General features: G+C 37.8%; 1 protein-coding gene and 3 long non-coding RNA genes across 7 annotated transcripts in view; 3 read left to right on the top strand and 1 right to left on the bottom strand.

Annotated features, from left to right (window-relative positions):
• Positions 1–24802, top strand: part of myo16 (myosin XVI) — a 122294-nt gene that overhangs the window by 63887 nt on the left and 33605 nt on the right. For all 4 annotated transcript variants that reach the window (XR_004339874.1, XM_032567383.1, XM_032567382.1 and 1 more), the window contains exons 16-24: positions 151–298; positions 404–521; positions 3730–3847; positions 4551–4622; positions 6088–6229; positions 6820–6892; positions 21490–21642; positions 22095–22295; positions 23454–23529. Coding sequence is in view for 3 of the 4 variants with exons in the window: in XM_032567383.1 (XP_032423274.1) it covers positions 151–298; positions 404–521; positions 3730–3847; positions 4551–4622; positions 6088–6229; positions 6820–6892; positions 21490–21642; positions 22095–22295; positions 23454–23529 (1101 nt within the window). In the remaining variant the exon portion in view is untranslated. The remainder of the gene's footprint in view (positions 1–150; positions 299–403; positions 522–3729; positions 3848–4550; positions 4623–6087; positions 6230–6819; positions 6893–21489; positions 21643–22094; positions 22296–23453; positions 23530–24802) is intronic.
• LOC116722953 (uncharacterized) lies at positions 9085–14475 on the top strand. The gene is made up of 7 exons (XR_004339876.1): positions 9085–11010; positions 11100–11147; positions 11564–12436; positions 13384–13689; positions 13773–13851; positions 13933–14012; positions 14302–14475. It is a non-coding gene; the product is annotated as an uncharacterized LOC116722953 (long non-coding RNA).
• LOC116722954 (uncharacterized) lies at positions 14579–15374 on the top strand. The gene is made up of 3 exons (XR_004339877.1): positions 14579–14672; positions 14926–15179; positions 15283–15374. It is a non-coding gene; the product is annotated as an uncharacterized LOC116722954 (long non-coding RNA).
• Positions 15372–18913, bottom strand: LOC116722952 (uncharacterized). The gene is made up of 4 exons (XR_004339875.1): positions 16258–18913; positions 16084–16175; positions 15543–15653; positions 15372–15413 (listed from the first exon to the last, which is right to left on the bottom strand). It is a non-coding gene; the product is annotated as an uncharacterized LOC116722952 (long non-coding RNA).

Here is a 24802-nt window from a genome sequence, read left to right as displayed (position 1 = left end):
TTTTTTGTTGGGTTTTCAACATTTCTACGTAAATTTAAATTCTTGATACCTGCCATTAAATAGATACTAAAAAGGTAGTAATTTCAAGCTGTTTATCAATAATGATGTAAGGTTTTTGTACTGACTTGAATACCATGTGTCCTGTTTAAGCCCACATTTACACCTACATGCTGGAAAAGACCCGTCTAGTTCACCTGCCGCCTCAGCAACAAAACTTTCGAATCTTCTATCTGATGGCCGAAGGCCTTTCCCCCGAGGACAAGACTGCACTTTATCTCAATAATGTCTTGGCTCATAGGTATGTTGTTGTGCAATAAAAATTTTGAATTATTGAAATTTGTATTTAGAATTTGATGATTGAAGCGTGTGTTATTGTTTCTTCCTTCCATCTTCCTGTCACCAGGTATCTTAGTGGTGCAACTCCAGGAGACAGCCCTCCTGTCGCCCTGGCTTCTGCCCAGAGCAGGGAGCATCTGGCTGGAGTCAAACAAGCCCTGCGCGCCCTGGGCTTCAACAAACAGGTCACCGATCTGCTTGTTCTGTTTGGTCAGATGTTGTAGGCATATGGTTAAGGTGTAAAATTCACACACCTTGAAGAAAAAAGTATCTCACTGTTGTTTCTCCATAAAATAGGACATCATTATAAAGTTGATTTATTTCCGCCCTTCACCTCACACATATGTGGTATATTTTTTAGGCCTCTGTTTCTGTGAATTATTTTCTTACTGCTAATAAAAATTCAAAATGCATTTTGGTTTATTCCACTTTGGTTAAGGTGGAATAAACCAATAAAGTTGGTTTATTCATCCAATAAACCAATAAAGTTGGTTTATTGGTTAAAAAAACCAATAAACCAACTTTATTGGGGTTTTTTTTAACACCAATAAAGAATGATTTTTTAATACAAAAACTTTGGAAAACTGAAAAAGTATCCCTATGTATCATATGCTGTCCTTCCAATGCAGCTGCTTTCCCTGTTGCATGTGCTCCTTTTTCTAAGCTACTTTTTCCTTCCACTCAATTTTCTATTTACATGCTATGCAACACTTAGTGTACAACAGAGTCTTTTTTAGCAACTTTTGTGGCTTACTATCCTGTCTGAGGGGTTTCTGGTTGACATCTGTTAAGTCTGTGCACTATACGTCATTAAAGAAATTACTTCACGGTTAATAGAATACCTTGAATTTAATGATTCTAAATGTTGTAAGAGTTTTACTATTCAAATTGAACTGCTGAAATTAAAAAAATTTATTCTCATTTATTTGGATGTCAAGATATCACTGTCTTTTTTTTTTTTTTTTTGTAGATCCAACAGAGCTCATTTCTTAGTCCAGGAGGCTTAAATTGAAATTGACTTTTGGTCAATTTGTCCAATCAAATAATTTTAACTTTAGGAACAAACCATTACCCCAACAAACTTTGAGATATGTTTTGTGAAATAAATTCATTCAGCAAATACAACTTAAAGCTGACAGATGAGAGGACACTCAAACCTCCAAGGCTTCAAGGCACCTCATGCATAAAGTACTTAATCAAGCATCTAAGCAAAGATCTGAAAATGCCTCTAAATGCAAATAAAACTGTATGAAGTGTGTCTTCCTTCCATCTTAATGTCACCAGGAACCACTAGCTGAGAGGACACACAAAACGCCCAAGAACCATTTCAGGTTCTATTCTTAAATATCCATTTAGCATTTATCAGCAGTGGGTGACCATCATCTCACCTTTTAATCCAGCAGCAGCCAATACATGTGGGCATAAGGGATGGAGGAATACAGTGGCTGCTGGTGGTGTTATCATAGGACACTACCATCCAACTGGATAAGACTGCAAGGTAGAGAAAAGGGGGTGGGAGAGTGTTAGTGGAAGTGATCGACCACCCATTGGTCTCTGTCTAAGCTCTCATCAACAGACGACTCCCAGTCCAGACCCAAGGGTCAATCGTCATTAACGCTCCTTATATCACTGCTTTGCTTTCTCTTTCTCTCTCTCTTCATCTTCGCCGTGCACATGAAGGAAAAGGGGAGGTGGGAGTCGCTCTGTGTATAGAGTGTCAGACAGAGACTAATGCCTGTGTTTATCTCTGAGATATCAGCTCCAATATCCTGCCCTGAGAGGGCGCACACACAGACACATATTCACCCATATTCACGAGCACACACCCTCCTACTCAGACATCCCCCTGCGCAGAGAATCAGAGGCAACTGTAAAGTGGGGTTTTCCATGAGGCGTCCTCTGTTGAAGGGCACAGAGTGAGGAACGTTGCGACAGGAGAGAAGGGCAGCGAGAGAGAAAGCAGACACTCTTGTTTTTGCAAATTGCAACATGTCATGATGCAGCAGTTGTTTTTCTCCTTTTGTTCCTGTTTCAAGAAATTTAACAGCATTGCGTGTTCTTTTTTTCCCCAGACCTTGTTGTTTCAAATCATCTGGCAAATTTTAATATCAAAATAAATTAAAGAAATCCAGTTTTCAAATAATATTAAGAAAAGCTTTCCAAAACAACCTGCCTCTAAGTAATGTAATTGTCCCCCATGTTTACATTATGAATTAACAGTGATTAACCAAAATTCTGGGTTCAATTAAACAAGCCATGCGCAGACACTGCTTTACATTTAAAATAAATAAATCAATAAATAAAAATCTGTATCACAGCATAAAGGAGGTTTAAATGTCTTAAGATTCAACACAACACTCCCCAACATTGACACATTTACAAAAAAAACTGAAAAACTAGGTCTTTTGATAATCTGGGAAAGTTTATAAAACTATTTTCAAAGCTTTGGGACATCAGTCAAATCCAGTGAATTACTGCAGTACACGTTATCCACAAATCCCAAAACATGTAAAAATGGAAAACCTTTCTAGGATTGGCTGGAGAAATTACTCCAAATGTGCATCAATAACTCATTCAGGATGTCTCAAAGCACACTAGAACAACAACAACCTAAGCACTGGAGGTCTTACTTGCCTTAGTTAGGTCAGTGTTTATGATTAAACAAGAAAGAGGCAAAATGGCAACCATGCAAATGTCCCAAGTTCAAAACCATTGCTGAACAAAAAAAAAATCCCAAGACACAAAGTCCCATCCCAAAAAAACAACTAAATATTCCATACACTTATTAGACAAATGTGGGACATCTTTAAAAAAAACCCACTACATTTAAGAAGAACAATACACCAACACTGAAATATGTAAGAGTCATTACAATTTGCAGCAGTTGTTGCCATCAGGGGTAACACAACCAGTTTTTACATTGGACTTATTAGGATAGCTTTTCTTCTTTATCTTTCTATCTCCATTAATCTTTCTTAAACATTGGAAACAATAATTTCCTTAATGATTTGTAGCTCTGCTATGTGCCTAAATAGAGGGAAGCTGGTCTTCTCCACTTGTTTCTTGAAGACATATTAACTAGAAAATTATTACAGCCTTAATTGTTTTCTAGAAAACAAATGACTTTTCCTGATGTTTTTTTTTTAAATCATAATGTTCAAAATTATATCAAAAACCATTTAAAAACTTTATTTTTGTGTAGTGTGCAGGAAGAAAATCTTCAAAAATGTAGCAATACGTTTTCAAACCTTTTTTGCTAAATAAATATGTTTAATATTAATGCTGATTCTAAGACATCATAAAAATGTAAAATTTACTCTCTTTCCTTTTTATTTATTATCCTTGATTTTTGTCTAATTACGTATTTGTTCCCTTTCTATTTTTCTCATCCAGGAAGTTGACTCTGTGTTCACGCTGCTTTCTGCTGTTCTCCATATTGGGGACCTACGTTTCACTGCCCTGACAGATGCTAATTCAGCCTTCCCTTCTGACATGCAGCTGCTGGAGAGAGGTCAGTGCCTCCGTCACAACTACGCCCTCGGCTTTACAGCCACATTTTTACTGAAAATGAGGAGGGTGGAGCCCATCATGCTCCCACATCGTCTTTATCCTGTCTTCATTGCCTATCTCTCACTTTTCCCCTAGAATGTCTGATTTAGAAATAGCTAAGTGCTAGACAGTTACATGTTTGGCAACCGGCAACAAACAGTCTGAAAGAGCAAGTCTGAGGCACACTCCACTCTGTTGGAGTCACAGTTTTTCCTTTTTTTCTGCTTTATTTTCTCATTGCGCACTCATTCCATGTGCTCCTGCGACCCCCGACCCTTTGCAAAGTGGTAAACAACAACGTCAGTGCCCAGACGGGAAAGAGCCAGTCGTTGTCAGGGAGATGTGAAGTCATGGCTGGTGATGTCAGGAAAGGGTTTCTGGGTTTGCCATCACCTGTTTGTGCTGCTTGTTTATGGATTCTGCCCACAAGTCCAGCGGTGACTAATCCCTGCCAGCTCTTCCCATCAGTTGAGCAGGCATCAGCTGTGGCAGAGTTCAGCTTGTTATGTTGTCAGCGTGACGTCATCATCAGATCACATGGGCTCTGGGAGGTCATCGGCATTACCTTTCAGATACACCATTATTATTTAATGCTAGTATTTTTCAGGTTTTCATCACGTTGTTTACTCTGATATTTCTCTATCTGTCTCTCTTTCTCTTCCCAGTTGCTGGACTGCTGCAGGTGTCCGCTAATGATTTAAGCACTGCCCTCACTTCTGACGTTCAGTATATTAAAGGTATTGATCAAACAACCTTCACCACTTCTTTATACTGGTTTTTATTTTGCTGCAGAGAAATACCCTGACTAATGAAAAAAACATATGTCTTTAACCTAGTTTGTTTCCTATAGTTTCAGCTCTGCCTACTTCCTTCTGATAAACCAGGTGTTCTTGCTTAAGTTAATCCAAGCTAAAACTTATTTATATCCTCCTGGCTGACTTAGATTCAAAGTTGCATATTAGCTTAACCAACATGTTTCTTCTGCCTAGAAGTAATATGGATACTTTGTAGTGAGTAAAGTAATCTTTTTTTCTGCATAAGCCATCATTTTTGGCCTAACTGTGTCTCATTAGGTTTAAAGAAACCTTTAATGTAAATGAGAATATTGAAATACTCATCACAGAATCTGAAACGACAACCTTTTGCAACTTTGCCAAGGAACCGATAGATTTGGCTGCCTTAATGGTCTTGTGCAGTACCAATTTGTGATACTGTATGAATTTGCCAGTTTCTGGTAATGTATGAATTACAGATGTCCTAATTAGGATAATTTGTGCATGATCCTGATCTGAATCATTTAGAAATAGACATTTCCTGATGCATAGTTTCAGTCTGATACTTAATTGAAAGAGCAACTTGCTTACATTCTAGACTAACATGAGCACGTCTACTCTGGTTTTAGAGAACGTATTGATAATTTTATTGATAATTTTACTTGTTAGATATTTCGTATTCGGACAAATCTCAGAAAAGGTTGTCTTCTGCTTCAGAAACGTAGCATTCATTTGGCTGTGAATCTGTTATTTAGCTGCTCCCTACATGTTTTTTTTCCCCTTTGCAGAATAGTTGGCATGACATGGACAAATGGAAAGCTGCAGTGCTTAATAAAGTCTCTTACAATTTTAATATCCTAGTAAAGATGGGAAAACACTTAGATTAATAAGGAAGACCAGGATTTATTGGATGAACAAGATAACATTGCCTGCAATACATTTTTGTAAGGTAGAAGATCATATTTAGTAGCAGTTGTTTGTTTTTCCTTGAAGCTAGAGGCACAAGGCACAGTGTACTTTATTGCATACTAATGTGAAATACTGTTGACGTAGTTATGATGTAAACACAACAGAAAATTAGATCACAAACATTTATATTTGTCTAATTTATCAGCTGAATCATTTTCTCTCAAAAACAACCAAGTAGTCTCCAAAATTATTTCCAGTGTTGTGCAAGCTCCCTCCTCACTAGAGTCAGTTTTTATTTTACTTCACTGGGAACTGATTCATTTATATAATCCATCACTTGCAAATTTCACAAAGTGATTTTTATGTTTCACATCATTCTTTTCATAAGTTGATGTCTTCTGATAAAGTTATTTTAAATGAATTTGCAGAAAGCTACTTATTTCTGGCACTTTTCAGAATTGAGCTTGCATTCTTGTAGAGTGCTATGACCCTGGGTTTTTTTTTGTTTTGTTTTTTTCAGGTGACGTGATTACTAGACGTCACACTGTAGAGATGGCAGAGCAGTACAGGGACCAGCTTGCTAAATCCATCTACGGGCGACTCTTCTACTATCTGGCCAACAGCATCAACGACTACCTTCAAGGACAAGATGACAGCATTGGGTATGTGTTATGTGTGTTTTTACTCACAATCACAACAACAACAAAAAAAATCCCAGGCTTTTGGCTCCCTTGTGTCTAAATTCCTATCACTGACGTATATAGCTGTCATTGCAAACAAATAGTCACATTTCCAAGGCTGAAGTACTGTAGGCTTCATTGTGGAGTGAACATTCGTCATACTTTACGAATGCACCATGAAATCCAAGAAGAAATTTAACAGACACACTCAAGGTCCATAATGTTTGGAGGTCTTACAAAAACACACTCAAAAACAAAACAGCACAAGGTGGAGGTCATGGGATCTTTGCTGTTAATGTTGTTGAGCGTTATCACACCCTGAAAGAAAACCCACAGTGCATCTTCTGGAATGTGTTTGTGCTTTGCCTTGTTTGCGCACATACCACTAAATATAATAAATTTGTCAACCACACATTCATGGCACTCCCTTTTTGTCAGATGTTTCTGCATATACACCCTCAGGCTTTACTGCTGGTGTAGCATCACACCAGACTCATACTGATCCTGGAAATAAAATTCACTGCTTTAATGAATATGCTTTGTGTGTTTTTTGCTCGATGTATTACTTCCAGCGACCCTGCCATGGAAATTGGAATCTTGGACATGTTTGGGTTTGAAGAATTTCAAAGAAATGAATTTGAACAGGTGAGATCTGGTTGTCCCTTTTAGATTTTCGCAATTCAAACATTAATATTGTGTAACTCTCGCCTTAAATAGAATCCCTTTGGCTTTTCTGAGCTGAAAAATGTGATCTTGTAATTTTAGTCAAATTGTTGAAATAGTTGGAACTCTTATCTGTTTAAGACTGGAATTTTTTCATGTGTAATTGTAATGAATGAGCTGAGGTCTGTGGCTGACTGTGGCGTGATTTTCAACTGTCCTCAAATGAACTGATGACGGCCACAATGACTGACTGTGTGCTACACGTAGGCTGTAGTCTCCCTCCTCTCTTGCTTGCTCTCTCTCTCTCTCAACATGAGTTAGAAGACAGAAACCATGTTTTTAGAAAACTATTTTATCCAAGAACCAACACATAACAGTAAAACAAAAAACACAATTATTTTTTTACAAAAACACACAATTTCAGTGATCACAACAGAATTTAAAAAACATTTCCCTGAAGTTCAAGGTTAAAGAAGGATAAAGCAGCTTAAGAAGTTCTCAATTTAAGGTGATGCTAAACATAAGTTTGCTTTATATTTTCTCTCCATGCCAAATTTTGTTTTTGTACTTTGTAAGAAAAAGTATAAATACCCCAAAAATAATAAAAAAAAATACTACAGCATTCCAAAGAATACAATAGTACAACATAAAACATGGGAAGTGCAGTTTATTTATTTCAGGTATATAAAGATCCCAGTTATCTGGGCAATTTTGAAGCTTTAAACTGCAGATATCAATTTAATCCTATTCTATTTGCTCTTTAAGAATTATAAATAAGAAGACGTAAAGGGGGATAAATAAGTATTTGATCCCCTACTGATTTCCTAGGTGTGCTCCCTTACAAATTAAAGTACAGTCTTTACATTTTATGGTATTTGTTTTTTGTTTGGTGCAGAAAAACAGAACATGGGTCACATCTTTTATGTATTTTATCGAACAACCACAAAAGCAATAGACTGTAGGCCCAACTGCTGGTGCTGGTTGCTGAAGATCCCTGACTTAGGACTCAGAACTGACCAAATTCGTCTTGTCTGACTGCAACAATTTTTCCCAAGCTTTATCGCAGTTGTTCACCAAGAGACGAAAAAGCTTCCCTCCTCATTCTTGAAGCTGAACTAGAGAGCTGCTTCTGTGACAAACTACTGCGTCATAGGTGCACAAGGGAGCATTATTGCAGATCCTTCCTCTCAGCATTTGTTAGATTTTGTAACTATAACCATGACCAGGTGGCTCTCCCTCAATATTCAGTACAGTTCTATGGTGAATCTGGACAGCGGCTTTCTGATTTTGTGGGATGAGCCAGCATGCCGACAACAACAGGGATAGACTGTCAGGTCCTCAAAATGCAACTTGAACTTTGTTTCCAAATACTGTCAGATAGAGTTCTTGAGCATAGGGCTGCCAGATCAGAAGCTTCAAAATGCAGGATGACTGATCCTGTTGAAACTCAGTTGGATGGATGAAAAAGAACCCGACTTGTCACATGCTGCACATTATTCTGTTAGCCTTTGCAGAAACCCTTTGGCAAATTACTTGAACATTTTTTACAATTTAAACTACCTGACATTCCCCACCTATTTCCTTATCTTGTATATTCTTGAAAAAATTCTGTCTGTTAGGACATCCCATATAGTTTTGTGTAGGGTTTTTTGGGGGTTGGGGGGCTTACTCTGAATAGGAAGTTTTACCTATTGTGTTTGTGTGTAACTGTAGTTCATAAATCTCAATTAAGTGCTTATTGCTTCTATTCAAAGCTCACTCTCCTCCACCCCCTGTGGAGCAGCTTGTTTCTTCCAGCTTTTACCAAAGGCAGTCGGTGTTTGTCTTTGCTTCTGAACCCTCGTGTGCCAGTGGTGTTTTTGTCTGCATGGCAGAAGGATAAGTGGCTTTCCTTATCTGGATGCCCTCCAATCCAAGCGGAAGTGAGGGCTTTATGGAAGTAAATATGTGCCATCAGAATTTGAATAAAAAATGCCTCTGAAATTTGAATGTTGTATATTAGTGCTTACTTTTTCAGTGTTAAAATAAATTCAGAATATATTTTTAACCTAAAAAAAATTCAGTGTCATTATTTGTACATGAAAAAAAAATTCAGTGTCATTATTTGTACATGGTTGCAATTTTCATTTATTAAAAAAATTCACATTCCTATTTCAAAGTGATCAAATTTTCAATATACATATTTTTCACAGTTTAAATTTTCAGTGTTAAAAAATTCAGCATATAAAAAATTTCAACTTTTCAAAATTCGAATGCAATAATTTCAGTGTCCTCCAATTCAACTTGCTCAAATTCGCTGTCTCAAATTCAACGTCTAAAAATTCGCTGTAAAAATGGCGAGGTTACTTCAGGTCACAGACATTAGCAATGGATGTCAGATTCCAGGACCCAGATAATCACGTGACACAACCGTCATATTGAAGAAATACCAGCGTCACCGAGGCTGGCGACCATGGAGGCGAACGCAAACCCAACGGTGAGTTTAATGCTTTCATATTTCTGTAGTATATTTTATTTTGCGCATGAAGTTTGATACATTACCTTAAATCTTGATTTAAAACACGGTTTTGGGCCGTTGTTAATCTTACACCATGTAGTGCTGGCATATTACCTCTCGCTACCTCCTAGCCCCCCCAGCCCCTCCCCGCTGCCCCACACCCAATTTACCCCGTTTTATTTCAAAAAGAAATACCACTTGCGTCAAGTCTAGAATCTTGAAAGAGAACTGATGGGTGGCGACTTTCTGGGTTGTTTGATGTTGTCTTAGGTGAGACTGAGACAGGCAGTCTTAGTAAAGTGTAATTTTTCAGGAGATGCTACCGCTAATGTACTAAGCTAATATGGCTGCTGCCTTGTGTGCTTCAAGGAGGGGCTGTGAACACTTCCGACATTAATTATAACCACAAACCCATTCTGTTCAGCTACTGTATTGTTCAGGTGACTTCATTTATGAATGAATTAAGACATTTATTGTCATTACAACATCATCCAAAATACCAGTTGCCTACCAAACTGTGGATTTACTTGTGTTTGATATAGTTTCTACAGTTTTAATGGGAGAAGAGCACAGTAGGATTGCCATCCTTTTCGTAAAGTACCGAATCGCCCCGTATAGGAGACGCTATTTGTACCGTATTTCTGTATGTCCGACAGTACCGCCTATCACACACATATAAACATTTAGTGTAACAATAATTACGAAAATAAAGCACAAGATATGTTAAGGTCAGCTAAATTGTGGCGGGAGCTAGCAAGGACCCCAGAACGCTTCGGACCAATGATGATGTCACGGTTGCCTAGAGACGGACACTAAGCCCCTTTTGTACTGCACCGCTGGACCTGGGTCGACCCGGCCAGCGGTGCAGTACAAAAGGAGCTTAGCAGTCGTGGTGAGCCGCTCTCAACCTGCGTCTTTTTAAAACGTCCTCAACCGATACTCTACCATGTCCTAGCAAAGATACAGACCTGAGGGGGGAAGACACACATCCCAGGCTGAACAGTGTCAGTGAGGATGAATGCTAGCAATTTTTTTTAAAAAATTAAGAGGGGAGCTGAAGAAATTATACTGTCTCTTTGTTCTTTAAAACTTATGGTACTGCAGTTTTAGCTTCTTTCGTGAAATAGAATGACACTTTCCATCTGCTAGATCAGGGATCATTTAATACATCTGTTTTTTGTTTCATCCTTTTGTAAATAACCCCATGAAAAAACATTGACTACTGGCCCCCGTGGTAAATTTGATCTGGAACCAGCCTTCACATACATATTTGCACATAACTTTATTTCTTGCTGTCTCACTCCACCGGCCATCCCACCATATGAAAGAAGGGTGACATGGGCGTAGCATGCGTCCTTATTTTAATTTCTGAAAGGTGGCAACCCTACAGCACAGAGTTTTCCTGAGTAAAAGTGATCATTCTTATAAAGTGTAAATTCCTTTTTAAGTGATCCTTTTTCAACTGCTACTTTTCTCTTTTATATATTTTGTGACTACAGAGTAGTCAGGATGCTATTGTTGAATCTGCAAGGCACTTGCTTAATTTACTAACTGAAAGACCACGAAGTGGAGGAAGAGGAGACCTCACCAACCAGAATGCCAGGTTCAACTGTTGCCCTTATGCCTAATGAATATGTATATTTCGAATATGTTGATCATAGCAGTATACTAATATATTCTGTCATCCAACAGTCGTAGGGTACCTCAAACTGAACCATCTGTCCAAATGGAAATGAGCAGGTAAATGACAACTTTATTTATTGTAAATTCAATTTTGAAGCATTTATTATAAAGACCTTTATTTGTTTTCCAAAATTCCACTTGTATGTCTTGATATGGCATAAAATATTATTACCTTTTGTTGCACCAACTAATCATCACAATGTAAATCTCTCAGAAAAGATATTACATTTTTGGGACTTGGGATAGAAATAGTAAGTCAATTTCTATCAAAATTGACTTACTATTATAATTCTTGAACTGGGTCATATGAATAATCCTTGTATTTTATTATTTTGTATTATGCAATGTATGTCTAAATTACTCAGTGGTTCTTTGAATCTACTGTCTAATTTGTCATAATTTATGTCTTCAAAGTGATGTTTGAAATGAAATATACAATATAATTTGGTTATCTTCAAATGTCTGTACAACAGATCTTTTCCTGGACTTTACAACAGGGGAAGAGGAAAACGACGATTTCCTCCAACAAGCCTGGTCCCGGCGAAAAAGATGAAACCTTTAGATGTGGTTTTTTATTTACTACCAAAACATTATGAAAAAACGCCAAAAGAAGATGATCAACTGATACACATGAAAGCGGGATTGGGCCGGAAAACAGCTCACATTGATGAGAGCATAACGCACAACGAGGTAATTCCTCATAATGCCACAATTATTTAAACAGTGGACTAGTCTGATAAATCTATTGTGTCAGCCCTAAAGATAGCTCTGCTCTCCGTCTTAGCAGAACATTGGTTGGGACCACTTCTTCTCTGAGTTCATGTTGCCTTTTCTATTGTCTGATGCTTGTCAATCAAGTCTGCACTAGGCTCTGGTATCAACAAGATATTTCCACTCAGAACTTCCACTCATTAAATATCAGGTCTGTCTTCCACCAGCCTGAAATCTTGGAGATGTATGTGGGTGAAAATCACTGGTGACCTGTAATTTCTAAATTACTCAGGCTTATGTTTTGAATGCAGGATCCATTAAATTCACCTCAATAACATTTATTCTCCATTCTGATTCTCTATTTGAACATAAGCAGCTCATCTAGAAGCCTGATTACAATAATGCTGCTCTCTGATTGGCTATGTCATTTTGCATTTTTGAACATTTCAAGTTGATCTGATGAAGTGGGCTGTCATTGCATGTATTAATATTGTATTATGAACAATCACTGTATATTTGCATTTTTGATGAGTCTTAATTTGACATATTTCTTTTACAGCTGGGTGAGACGCTTAAAGTTCTTTTTCCAAAGCTGGAAACTATTACAGGGGGTTGGCTGCTTTACAAATCTGCAGGTGGGTGATGAAGTGGCTGATATCAGGTTAATATTATTAAAAATGTTCTTTTCATTATTTTTGTTAGTGTGAGACTTTAAAATATTTCTTCCTTCTAAAGAAATACAACTGGCAGACAAGTTATGCTGTTCAAATAGTTACACCACTTTTGGTCTCAGAGCAACAATCTGAGCCCCCCTCACCCCTTCCAAAATGCTCTCCTGGTCCCATCAATGGCTGTATTTAACCCATATCTACGGATCCTCTGCATGTTATTGCATCCATCCATCCATCCATCCATCCATTTTCTGTTCACCCTTGTCCCTAATGGGGTCGGGAGGGTTGCTGGTGCCTATCTCCAGCTACGTTCCGGGCGAGAGGCGGGGTACACCCTGGACAGGTCGCCAGTCTGTCACAGGGCAACACAGAGACATACAGGACAAACAACCACTCACACCTAGGGAGAATTTAGAGAGAGAGACCAATTAACCTGACAGTCATGTTTTTGGACTGTGGGAGGAAGCCGGAGTACCCGGAGAGAACCCACGCATGCACAGGGAGAACATGCAAACTCCATGCAGAAAGACCCAGGCCGGGAATCGAACCCAGGACCTTCTTGCTGCAAGGCAACAGTGCTACCAACTGCGCCACTGTGCAGCCAATGTTATTGCATATATCCTTAAATTTTGTGTAGGCGCACAATGTTGGAGGACTAAAAGGCAACTCTTTTACATGCCATCTATAGACTCTCTGCTGCAGTAGAACAGCTCGTTAACAAAGGCATCCATAAAAGAGCAAGTGGGCAGATGATATATTAACTTTACAAAACATGGAACATTGACAAATTAAATGATTGTAATTATAGAAATACTTTTTTCATCACCAAATGTTGTTCTGAATGTGGTTGTCAAGCAAATTGATATTGTGCTTTGATTTGAAGCAAAGTCATAATGCACAGTTTCTTGTAGGTGGATGGGGAAGACGCAATTTGACCTTGATTGGTCCTGAAGATGATGGCTATACCGGGACAATGTTGAAGGTTGCGAGTCGCGGCGGGAAAACCCTGTTCATAGTCCCTATTCAGGAACAACTTTGCACGGATCCTCTTGAGCTGAATGACGAGGCATTTGCAAACATGCCAAAGGCCATGTGTCAGAAATGCAGAGTAGATGTTCCCTTGCATTTTTTGACTGACCACATAAAGTCATGTGTGGAAACAGACTTGCCCTCTGATGTGGCTGGTGTTGATGTTTGCAACCCTGCAAAGGACATATGTAAGAAATGTTTAAATATCATACAGTGGCCTTTTAGATGTCTGCTTCACTACAACAATATCCCAATTACTTTGTGACAGCAGCAATGCAAGAGTGTCCGGTGTGTGCAAACATATATCCTACTGAGGACATAGAAGTACATGCTTCTTCTTGTGGAGAAATGTATGTATTTACTTTATATAATAATTTTGTCAAAACGGTTTTCTTTGTCTAAAGCAAGTGTAATAATAAATACTGTCTCAGAAGTACAGGACCTCATTCCACAGAAGAAATGAATGAAACAATGCCTGGGCCATCTACATTATATTCTTCAGGCAGTGATGGTGAGTGTGGTTGAAAGCAAGTGCTTATGTAGATCTGTTTAGGACACAAATAATGGTAGTCACAAGCATTGACTTCAGCTACACAGAAATTGTCTTCCAATTTGGCATGTGTTCTAACGCTTACTTGGTATTGACCACTTTTGAAAAAAAATAAGTTACATTTTATGTTTTTATTTTTTTACCCTGACCTTACTTTGGTTTTTGTTTTTGATGCCCAAGCTCTTCAAATATTGTGTCAAATTTAAACTTTTTTCTGTAACTACATTAACTTATTTTTTTTCCCTCTTAGACTGGTATACCATATGCGATGCTTCAAAGGCCATTTCTCGCTGTGCAGACCATTTCCTCCAAATACATGCAATGGAGAACCCCTTGCTGTTGAAGATGGACTTAAGAGACAGCCCTGCAGAAAAAGACATGGCTCTGATTTCCTTCTATAAGCGACCAAATGTGCAATGGGCATGCCCCCCTAATTGTAGGCTTGAAGGTAAAGTAATTAAAAGTTACAGGTTTTACACATAACTTGTTTTCATTTCGAAGTATGTTTGACCTGTGAAAATATTTACCTTGCAGGAGATGTTGCTGTTGGACTAGGTGTAAACCGCTTTTTTTTTTCAACCGTACTGGAAAAATTGAAGTTGGGTTTTTCTATAAACTTTGGTATGTCATTTGTGTTCACTTTATATTACACAAACATCTGTCATGTGTAAAAGCTCAATGTTGGTTAATCATGATAATTCAAACATTCAGTTTCATGTATTGTTGTACATTTTGATATGAAGAAGGTACAATATTTCTAAAAATCAATTAAATCACTGTGTAGCCAAAATATAGGTGAGGCAGTATAGGGTTAAACATTGGTCTTTATGCATCTGTATTACTTATTTTCTTATATTGTTGATGTATTGAACAGGAAACTCCATTGTTACACGACTTTTCGAAGGAGAACCTGGCCACTGGGTCCCATCAGCCTCTCACTTTCTTGTTGAAAGTGACATGTTCTTAGTGGCTGGCAGAATGATAGGCCACGCTTTCCTTCATGGAGGACCACGCCTGTCAGGACTTAGTCCTGCTGTTATTCATGTTCTATTTGGCGGCAGTCCAGAAACAGCAACTGTCACCCTGGAGGACTGCCCAGACCTAGACATCAGGGAAACCATCAGTCCTGTATGCCCCCCAATTAATAAAAATAGAATTTCATGTGTATTATGCTATTCTAGTTCTTTCTTGCTTTTTTTCCCCTCTGAGTTCTTTGTGATGTATTTTGCAGCTCGAAGGAGAATCCAGGCTCTCTGATACTCAAATGGAAAGAGTACAGAGCTTGGCATATTCATGGGACCTTCCTTGTCCCACAGAGAACAAATTACAGCTGTCCACAGATCTCTCCACAGTCGCTCAATCCTTCAATTATTTAGTAATAAATGGTTAAAAACTGCCCTTCAAATCATGTCATATTGAAAACCACACAAAGGTAATGTTACTATAGACATTGAAAAGCATCACATATTGAAACTTGTCATTTGTACAAACCTTTGATTGTGCACACTTTTTCCAGATATGAAACTGCTTCTTCCTGTTCCACGAATCATAAACATAAGTCGTGCCACGTCCACATTTTCCACCCCTTGATCAGCACGTACCCTAAAATAAGTGTGTAACGTATTCATAATTTGCCTATAATTACAACATTAATGACAAATTTTAGCATAGCTCAAACATTCTTTGTAACCAAAAATATATTTTGGAGATACAAAATAGTGGGGATTAGACAAAACTAACTTACAAGTAACTTTTCAGCAAGCTCTTTTTAAGTCTATAAGTTCTTAATATTGATGAAAAAGTAATAGTTATAAGCGACATAATCTGACAGTGGAACTACATATTATTCCAAAATTCTAAGTTATAATATTGGAAAATGTCTTGTTCTACGGTAAGGTTTCACTTTTTCATCATTACTCAAAACCTATTGATATAAAACAAGCTCCTATATTTTGGAGAAAAGTTAGTTGATGCTGACTTTTAATCTTTCTTCCTTGGCTCAAAAGGATTAAGATGGACTGTAAACCTTTACCTGAGGGGGAAACCAAACTCCTCCACTGAACCTTGAAAGAAAGCGAGTGTGGTAGATGCCAGGTTGTTGGGAGCTGTACCAAGATACATTATCTGCACAACACAGCAAAAATGTAACAGTCAATTTCATAGCTTATGAAATTCTGCATTTATGAATTTATAGAAGATACTGCACCTTTCGAGAAAAACCATCAATGCCACCAAAGATAACAATGTTGTACCTAAAAAGAACAGAAAATACAGTATGTCATCATCATCATTAAATATCATCACTAAAAAGGCTTGCTTCTCTTGCATTACGCATGTCTGTAAGAAGGGACAGAGCAAATTGGACTTATTGAATAAGTTAAGTTCTTTCAAAGTTTGCAGGAAGATGCTGCAGATCTTCTATCAGTCTGTTGTTGAGAGCTTCATCTCTTCAGCCGTCATCTGTTGGGGCAGCAATATCAGAACCAGGGAACTAAAAAGGCTAATAAAGAAGCTGGTTCTGTTCTGGGGACAAATGTGGAACCTCTGGAGATACTTATGCAAAGAAGGATTCTTCATAAATAGAAAATGCTGGGCAACCCTGACTCTGACAACATCTTCATGAAACTATCTTGAGAAAATAGAGTATTTACAGTCAAAGGCTTCTTTAGACTGACTGTGATACAGAACACTACAAGAGATCTTTCCTGCCAGCAGTCATCACTATCTGCAATAACTCTTTGAATAACCTAAATTAATGAGTTACAACATTTAATTTTCCTTTAGAATAAGAAAATATTTGAATTTAATTTGAAGCGAGGTCTGCAGAGGAAGATCAGGTACTGCTTATATTTGGCTATATTGAAGCACAACATGCAGGACACTGGCTGGTGTGGTCACACTTTATACACCAATGTATATAATACTGAAAAAAGTTGTGCTTTTATTTCCAAAAGGTATAAGACATGCTATGAAAAAAAAAAAATTCTACATGAGTTGAATCTATTTAACAAGCACACTTCAAAGTTAGAAGCCCCTCACTGAAAAAGATAAATGATTTACCGTATTAATTTGTGGTTGGTGTCAATGTGCATCAAAGACTGAGGGCCAGGAACTGAGTACGTCCGTCGAGCTATGCATCCTAGCTGGACCATACGTGATGCCATTCCAATGGTGTCTACACGATGCATGGACGCTCTGACTCTATCATACTGCACCCTCAGTCCTCTGGCTTGCAGAAGGGCCTTTACCATTCGGTACCCAGAGTGAGGCTGCCTGGATTTAATGTCTCTCACACATTGGTCTAAGTCATCATCTGACATGGTGGTGTATAATGCCTTCACTGAAAGACCAGATTCTGCCATCCGTCGATATACAGTCCGTCTAGATATACCCAAGAGTTTGGCGATGCATGGGACAGGGAGATGGAGTTCTAAAAGACTGCAAAGGTAGTCTGAGGATATGACCATCCGTTGTCGCCCAGCTGGTCCTTGCTCAATATGCACAACAGTTGTTTGTTGTTCTTCACTTTGTTTTTCTAAATTAATTAGTCTGTGCAAATGAGCCAGCGCGTCCAAAATATTTGAAGGAACATCTATCTGACAAGACATGGCATTTAAAAAAACTAGTTCTTGAGTGCAGATAAAGTCCAGGAAATCCAGATCCAGGGGCATACGTTCAAGAACATGCTCCAAACGATCACGGAGTCTATCAAAAATGTGATCCAGCAAAAGTTCCTTGAAAAGAGAGAAAAAAAAAACATGTCAAAAAAATTGTCAGTAAAATAAAAAAGTATTTTGAAATCAGTAGGTCAGTATTGGGAAATCACAGTAATATAAATTAAATTATGATATTTAGTCTAAAATAAGTTAACAGATGTACTTACAAGCATATATTTTTCTTGAAAATGAGTTAAAATCAATTGAAAAAACAAAGGGAGTTGTTTATAGTGTTGCTAAGTAACAGAACGAGGTTTTATACCGCAAGGTAAAAAGAATGTAAATTAATATTGTATATCAACATTTGTCAGATAAGAGAAGCAGTATTTTGGATGATGTTGTAATGACAATAAATGTCTTAATTCATTCATAAATGAAGTCACCTGAACAATACAGTAGCTGAACAGAATGGGTTTGTGGTTATAATTAATGTCGGAAGTGTTCACAGCCCCTCCTTGAAGCACACAAGGCAGCAGCCATATTAGCTTAGTACATTAGCGGTAGCATCTCCTGAAAAATTACACTTTACTAAGACTGCCTGTCTCAGTCTCACCTAAGACAACATCAAACAACCCAGAAAGTCGCCACCCATCAGTTCTCTTTCAAGATTCTAGACTTGACGCAAGTGGTATTTCTTTTTGAAATAAAACGGGGTAAATTGGGTGTGGGGCAGCGGGGAGGGGCTGGGGGGGCTAGGAGGTAGCGAGAGGTAATATGCCAGCACTACATGGTGTAAGATTAACAACGGCCCAAAACCGTGTTTTAAATCAAGATTTAAGGTAATGTATCAAACTTCATGCGCAAAATAAAATATACTACAGAAATATGAAAGCATTAAACTCACCGTTGGGTTTGCGTTCGCCTCCATGGTCGCCAGCCTCGGTGACGCTGGTATTTCTTCAATATGACGGTTGTGTCACGTGATTAGCTGGGTCCTGGAATCTGACATCCATTGCTAATGTCTGTGACCTGAAGTAACCTCGCCATTTTTACAGCGAATTTTTAGACGTTGAATTTGAGACAGCGAATTTGAGCAAGTTGAATTGGAGGACACTGAAATTATTGCATTCGAATTTTGAAAAGTTGAAATTTTTTATATGCTGAATTTTTTAACACTGAAAATTTAAACTGTGAAAAATATGTATATTGAAAATTTGATCACTTTGAAATAGGAATGTGAATTTTTTTAATAAATGAAAATTGCAACCATGTACAAATAATGACACTGAATTTTTTTTTCATGTACAAATAATGACACTGAATTTTTTTTAGGTTAAAAATATATTCTGAATTTATTTTAACACTGAAAAAGTAAGCACTAATATACAACATTCAAATTTCAGAGGCATTTTTTATTCAAATTCTGATGGCACATATTTACTTCCATAGGGCTTTGCACAACCATTTATTTCAGGTCAAAGAGAGTGCCAGTTTAACTGAAGTATATGGGAGACAGACAAAAGCAATGAAATTAGAGAAATTATCTGTAGCAGTTTAAAACTCTTAATTCAGATCCGCCTCTTGATACCACCACACATTATGAGACACTTGCAGAGGAGAAAAAGGGAGGAGCAACGTTTGGATCAACAAACACGAGGCTCATTTACCGTAGACATGGCACATACTGTAAGTGACATACAAGCTCTGACATGTTTATACACTCATGCACGCAAACAGAAACTCACAAACACAGAACCCATGTGTGACATGATCAGAGTTATTAGATCTTGTTAATTAGAACGGTTTGTTGGTCTGTGTTGTACCTGCTCAGCACTTTGCTAATGAACTAACTCAATCAACCACCTGCCTAAGACTAAGCTTTTAATGGGCTAGACTCACTGGGAGACAAACAATAGACAAGCAGAAAGAAAACAAAAACACAACTATGACCTTCTGCTCCTATAAACGTTATACCTACTCCTCAGAGTATGACGAAGGAACCCCAAAATTTGGGTCGTGGCAATGTGGTTGCAGTGTTGCATGACTCTGAGAGGTGAATAAAAAACATTAGCTTTTCAAAAGTGTCTTTTAGATCCAAAGTTCTCAAATGATTGTACTGTTGCAACCTAATTAACATCCGGAAAAGGAGTTGTTGAAGCAAATTGATCTCTGCTTTAAATAAACTGCAAAAAAAGAAATGCAGTGCAAATCGAGCACTGCAGAACAATTGCTAACTTAATAGCATTCCTCTGAGATCAGAATGTAAATCTGGGAATGACCTGAAACCCAATTTAACCGTGTTCCAGTTACTAGCCAGATAATTGGTGGGTAATGTGGTTTACTACTGTGTGCAGTGATAAGCGATCTCTGTTTTACTCTAACTAATAATGAAATACTTTAACTAAGAATGGTTTTCTTTGCATTTTATGTTTTTAGTTTCAGATACAGATCCTCAGAAGCAGAAATAAATGACAGAATTTATTTAAACATTCAGTAGCCTTGTTGGTATTTGAAGTTGAGATTGGTGGGAATATTAAAAACATGCCCCTGTAACCAAACAAACAGCTCCCAACATATAAGACCTACATTTAGAAGAAAAAAAAAACACACCAAGCCTATATATGTCAATTTAATTTAATTTAATTTGTTACTGCTTAAGATACCACCACACATTATGGTGTGTGTCTTCCAGTAGAATGGTAATTGGAAACGTTAGTATTTACCAGGTTGGTCATACTTGTAAAATACCTGAGAACTATAGTTTAATGTGGTTGTTGCTATTTTTCCCCCATAAATTCATTTCATATCAACATGTAACATGTAAGTTCATTCAAAAATAAAACTAACAACTGTTTTCTATTTTTCTACCAATGCGTCATCTGTAATTTTAGAATGTGATCTATTAAACCTGTTGATACTTATTTTCCAATGCACTACATGTCAGAAGCATAATTTTTCCAAAGCATTGCATTTCCAAACACCACTTATCCTGTACCTGCATGTAGCTCTTCATGCACTTATTATAATATAATAAAACAGAGATAATCGGTTTTCAGTAATGGCACATGTTTTTATTTGCATGTTTAAACATGAAAATGACTGCAGAAAATGAAGACATTAGTCCTCTCAATGGAAAGGAAAACATTTCTCAGTTGCACTAAAGTTTTATGAGCTCATCTTCAGACTGCAATTCTCTATGCTTAATTTATAATTGAAAACAAGTATTCTGAGTGGCTCCTGATAAAGATGTGTTCCTTCAACAACTTTAATTCTCAAAAAGGAATTAAAATAATAATTTATAATTGGCACAAAGAAGAAAATCCCATACAAAGCTAATCTTTTGAAACCTAAAAAAATGGTTTGGTGTTTCCTTCCCCATTTGTTACAGCATTGATTGGTCTGATCACAATTAAATTATACGCAATAAACCTTTGCGAAAAAGCTTAATCTACATACACTGCAGTGACGTGACACACGAGTTGTTCTTTCCACAGGAAAGATTTCAGCAGCTCACTTTGTCTTTGAAATGGTGGAACAGCTGACAGGAAGGCTCCTTAGTGTGTTCACAATCCACACTGTGGTCCCTTTAATGGCTAATTTCACATTGGCTGTGTTACATGAGTAGTCACTTTACTTCTGGCCCATTGACTGCCACAGCAGGTTATGTTTGAGGTTGTATTTGTTCCTTTGTTTGCTTTCAAAACATTGAGCAGCCTGTCTCTGAGGAACTACACTGCGTGGGCTGAGATACGTGTTTACCGTGTTCTCTGTGTGCATTCCAGCTGTGCGTGAACATGATCAACCAACGGCTGAGGCTGTACGCCTCTGAGGTGCTCTTCCAGCAGGAGCAGGCTGAGTGTCTGCAGGAGGGCATCACCATGGAGATCCCAGTCTCTGGCAACAGCCACGTCGCCGTGCTGGACTTCTTCCTTCAGGTTGTATTTTCATCTGGTTTTGACCAGTCTGCTCCAGTTTGGTCCCTCTTCACATGACGCAAGACCTCAAAACTCAAAGTCACATGTTCAAATCCAATGTTTCATAACCACAGAAAGTGACATTTGCCTGTCAGGTTTCAAAAATGTAATACTTATTTTTATTTTTTCATATGGTTATAATATTTGGAAAAACTTATAAAAATAAACTACCATATAATAGCCACACCCCAGGTTAATTTCTGGTTGTTTATATTGATATCCACATCGACCCAAAAGGACGACTGAAACAAAGAGTGGCACTGAATCTGATTTGTGTCGGAGGGGGGGAGGGGGACTCTTTTCTACAGGGATCAATAGAAATGTCAGAAGGTATAATGCATTACTGGAATCAAATGGGCTTTGTAAATATGACCAACATAAATAACGAGAGCATATGTTTGTTCCTACTCCAGAGGCCTCAGGGACTGCTGTGTGTGCTGGATGAAGAGAGTCAGAGCTTACGGCCTGCAGAGCAAACCCTTTACAAGAGGCTGTCTGCCCAGCTGGACTCCAGTTCAATTTGTGGGCTTTCACTCACCACCAAGGATGGCAACGGCAACCCCCCTCTCAAAGACCATGGCCCGGCTTTCACTGTCAGCCACTATGCAGGACAGGTCTGTTTGTTTTAATGAAAAATGTCCACACCAGTCAGTTGTAGTGTCATTATGACCACTAATAGGTCTGCTTAACTTTGAATTCAGCTCAGAAAACCTGTCATTTACAGTTGTCCTCTAACTTTAGCCAGTATATACAACAATAAAACAATATTTGTTTTTGATAACAATGTAGGAATTACTCATAGGACAGGTCCTTTAAACCTGTTTAGCTGGAAAATACAGGATCTAATATTAGTCTGGTGGTGACAATGATATGACTAAAAAATGTTCACATTCTAAAATAGACACTTTAGAGAAAGTTTATTAAAATGTCAAAAATAGAAGAAAAAAACAGCTTCTTGATGTGGTTGCTAGGTAACATTGTGGCAGATAAAAATCCCTACTGGGGAATTTATTGCCAGTCATCTCTGCTGTCATCTTCACCAAGAGGTCTGTGTGGGGTACATTTTAACATCAAAGGGGGGCACCAAACATACATCAAAAAAAGAAAATGGCAAGAATACGAGTTCAAGAAGAGAAACAATAATATGGAGACTGACTCTAATCAAGCACTTTCAGATTCAAAATTCAAATCTGTTGTAAACAGCAGCAATTTTAATTGCGATCCCATTAAATTTCACTGAGGAAATCCCAGGTCCATTCTGTTGTATATCTTATGCTATGAGAAACCTGAAATAATAAGTTATCAATGTCAAGAGAAGAACTGACATCAGGTTTTATCTTAGAAGAAAATAGATCCACTCACACAATATCCTTTGTATATAGTATTTGTTTATTAGAGGGGATTATTATTTATTTTCCAGGAACATTGTGCCATTTGATATCACAATCAAGTAGCTATGTTACCTAATATTGCTATGAAAATTCTTTCTGTATACCAAAAATAACTTAGATAAAATTTTTGATGTCATATCTGATGCAATGATATTGTGCTCTGTCTCTTTAAGAAGCTTATTCTCTTCCCACTTCTCTCTTTCCCATTCCCTGTCAGGTATCTGTGAACAAAGGCAACTAGTACCATAAAATTAAATTAAATTAAATCAAATAAAATACAATACAATAAATGAAGTATAAAAAATGTTGCACGTCTTTTTATGTTGCAAAAAGTTTTATAATATTAAAAAATGTCATTGTACGGTTTGTTTTTCCTGATAGATTTCATATGACCTCACTGGATCTCTGAGCAAAAACAAGGACTCCTTTCCTCAGAATCTCCTGCTTACAATGAAAAGTAAGTACCCAATACATAATAAGCATATGAGCACAATGTGGCGTCAGAGCTTAAGTGAACACAAAGATGCACTCATGTTTAAAATTGCAGAACACAAACTCAGCCCTTGTCTTGGTGTAGTTATATTTCTATGTGTGTGCTTTAGCCCATATGCAGCAGACACCGTCTGTGTGTATATTGTCTAAATAAGCTGCCAGATGTCGGGTGTTGTGGCTCGCAGGACACAGGCAGCCGTTGTGTGACTGCCAGCTTAGTCTTGCGTCCAGCAACCTAATTGCTATAATTTCCATGATGAGGCTAATCTTCTAAAGGCTAGCCCTTCACTCATGCTTGGCTGGTATTCCTCTGTCTGACAAGTCAATGCAACGCTGCCTTTTATCCACATACAGCCATAAACTTGGACTGCCCTTGAGAACAAAGACTGGGGTGTGTATTTGTGCTTCCCTATGATGTTCTATGCATTAATGTTTTATTCTTCTTAGCATTGGTGAACTGACCTTAGAAGTATACAGGATCTGGTGCAACACAATGCGAGGCACCTTTAACAGGATCAAGAGTAGATCATGAGATCGTAGAGAGGTCAATCCTGGATCTAGAGGACAAGTTCAGAGTAAATCTTTTCAAGGATAAAAAGCTCCTGTTATCCATAAATAAAATACTTTTCTTTCCGAGTAAAACATAAAAACAATGTCAAGGCCAAGTCGATTGGCCTTGAAAATAAATTCAGTTTTTCTTGAATTTGAAATAATTAATTTTGTTCACAGCATGTTGCAGTCCACTTAGTCCTGGTTTTTAAAAGACCATTAGGAGCATTGAAAGGATGCTGACTTTATTCATTGTCTATACCTGGCTGCTAATACTTGTAGGGCGGGTTGGTGCTTATCTCAAATAGTCATTGGGAGACAGGGTGCACCCTGTACAAGTCACTAGTAAATCATGGAGACACACAAGACAAAGAACCATGCATGCACAAACTCAAACTTAAAGACAATTTAGAGATCAGTTAACCTAACTATAATGTTTGTTGGACTGTGGGCAGAAGCCAGATTATCCAGAGATTACCCACACACTCACAGGGAGAACATGCAAAGTTCATTCAGTTCTACTAACTGTGCAACTGTACAGCTAACCAGCATATGTTTTTTTTAATACATTAAGAGCACACTTCATCTAATAAAAGCTTTTTGGCTTCTAAGCTTGAGGAATTTAATTCCTGTAGAATTTATTTCCTGTAGCTCTCTTTCTAAAAATGTCAACCTATCTCCTGTGAGTT

Source organism: Xiphophorus hellerii, chromosome 7 (assembly GCF_003331165.1).
Source record: "Xiphophorus hellerii strain 12219 chromosome 7, Xiphophorus_hellerii-4.1, whole genome shotgun sequence".
In the NCBI taxonomy this organism is placed as follows: domain Eukaryota; kingdom Metazoa; phylum Chordata; class Actinopteri; order Cyprinodontiformes; family Poeciliidae; genus Xiphophorus; species Xiphophorus hellerii.
This window is presented reverse-complemented; position numbering and strand designations above follow the sequence as displayed.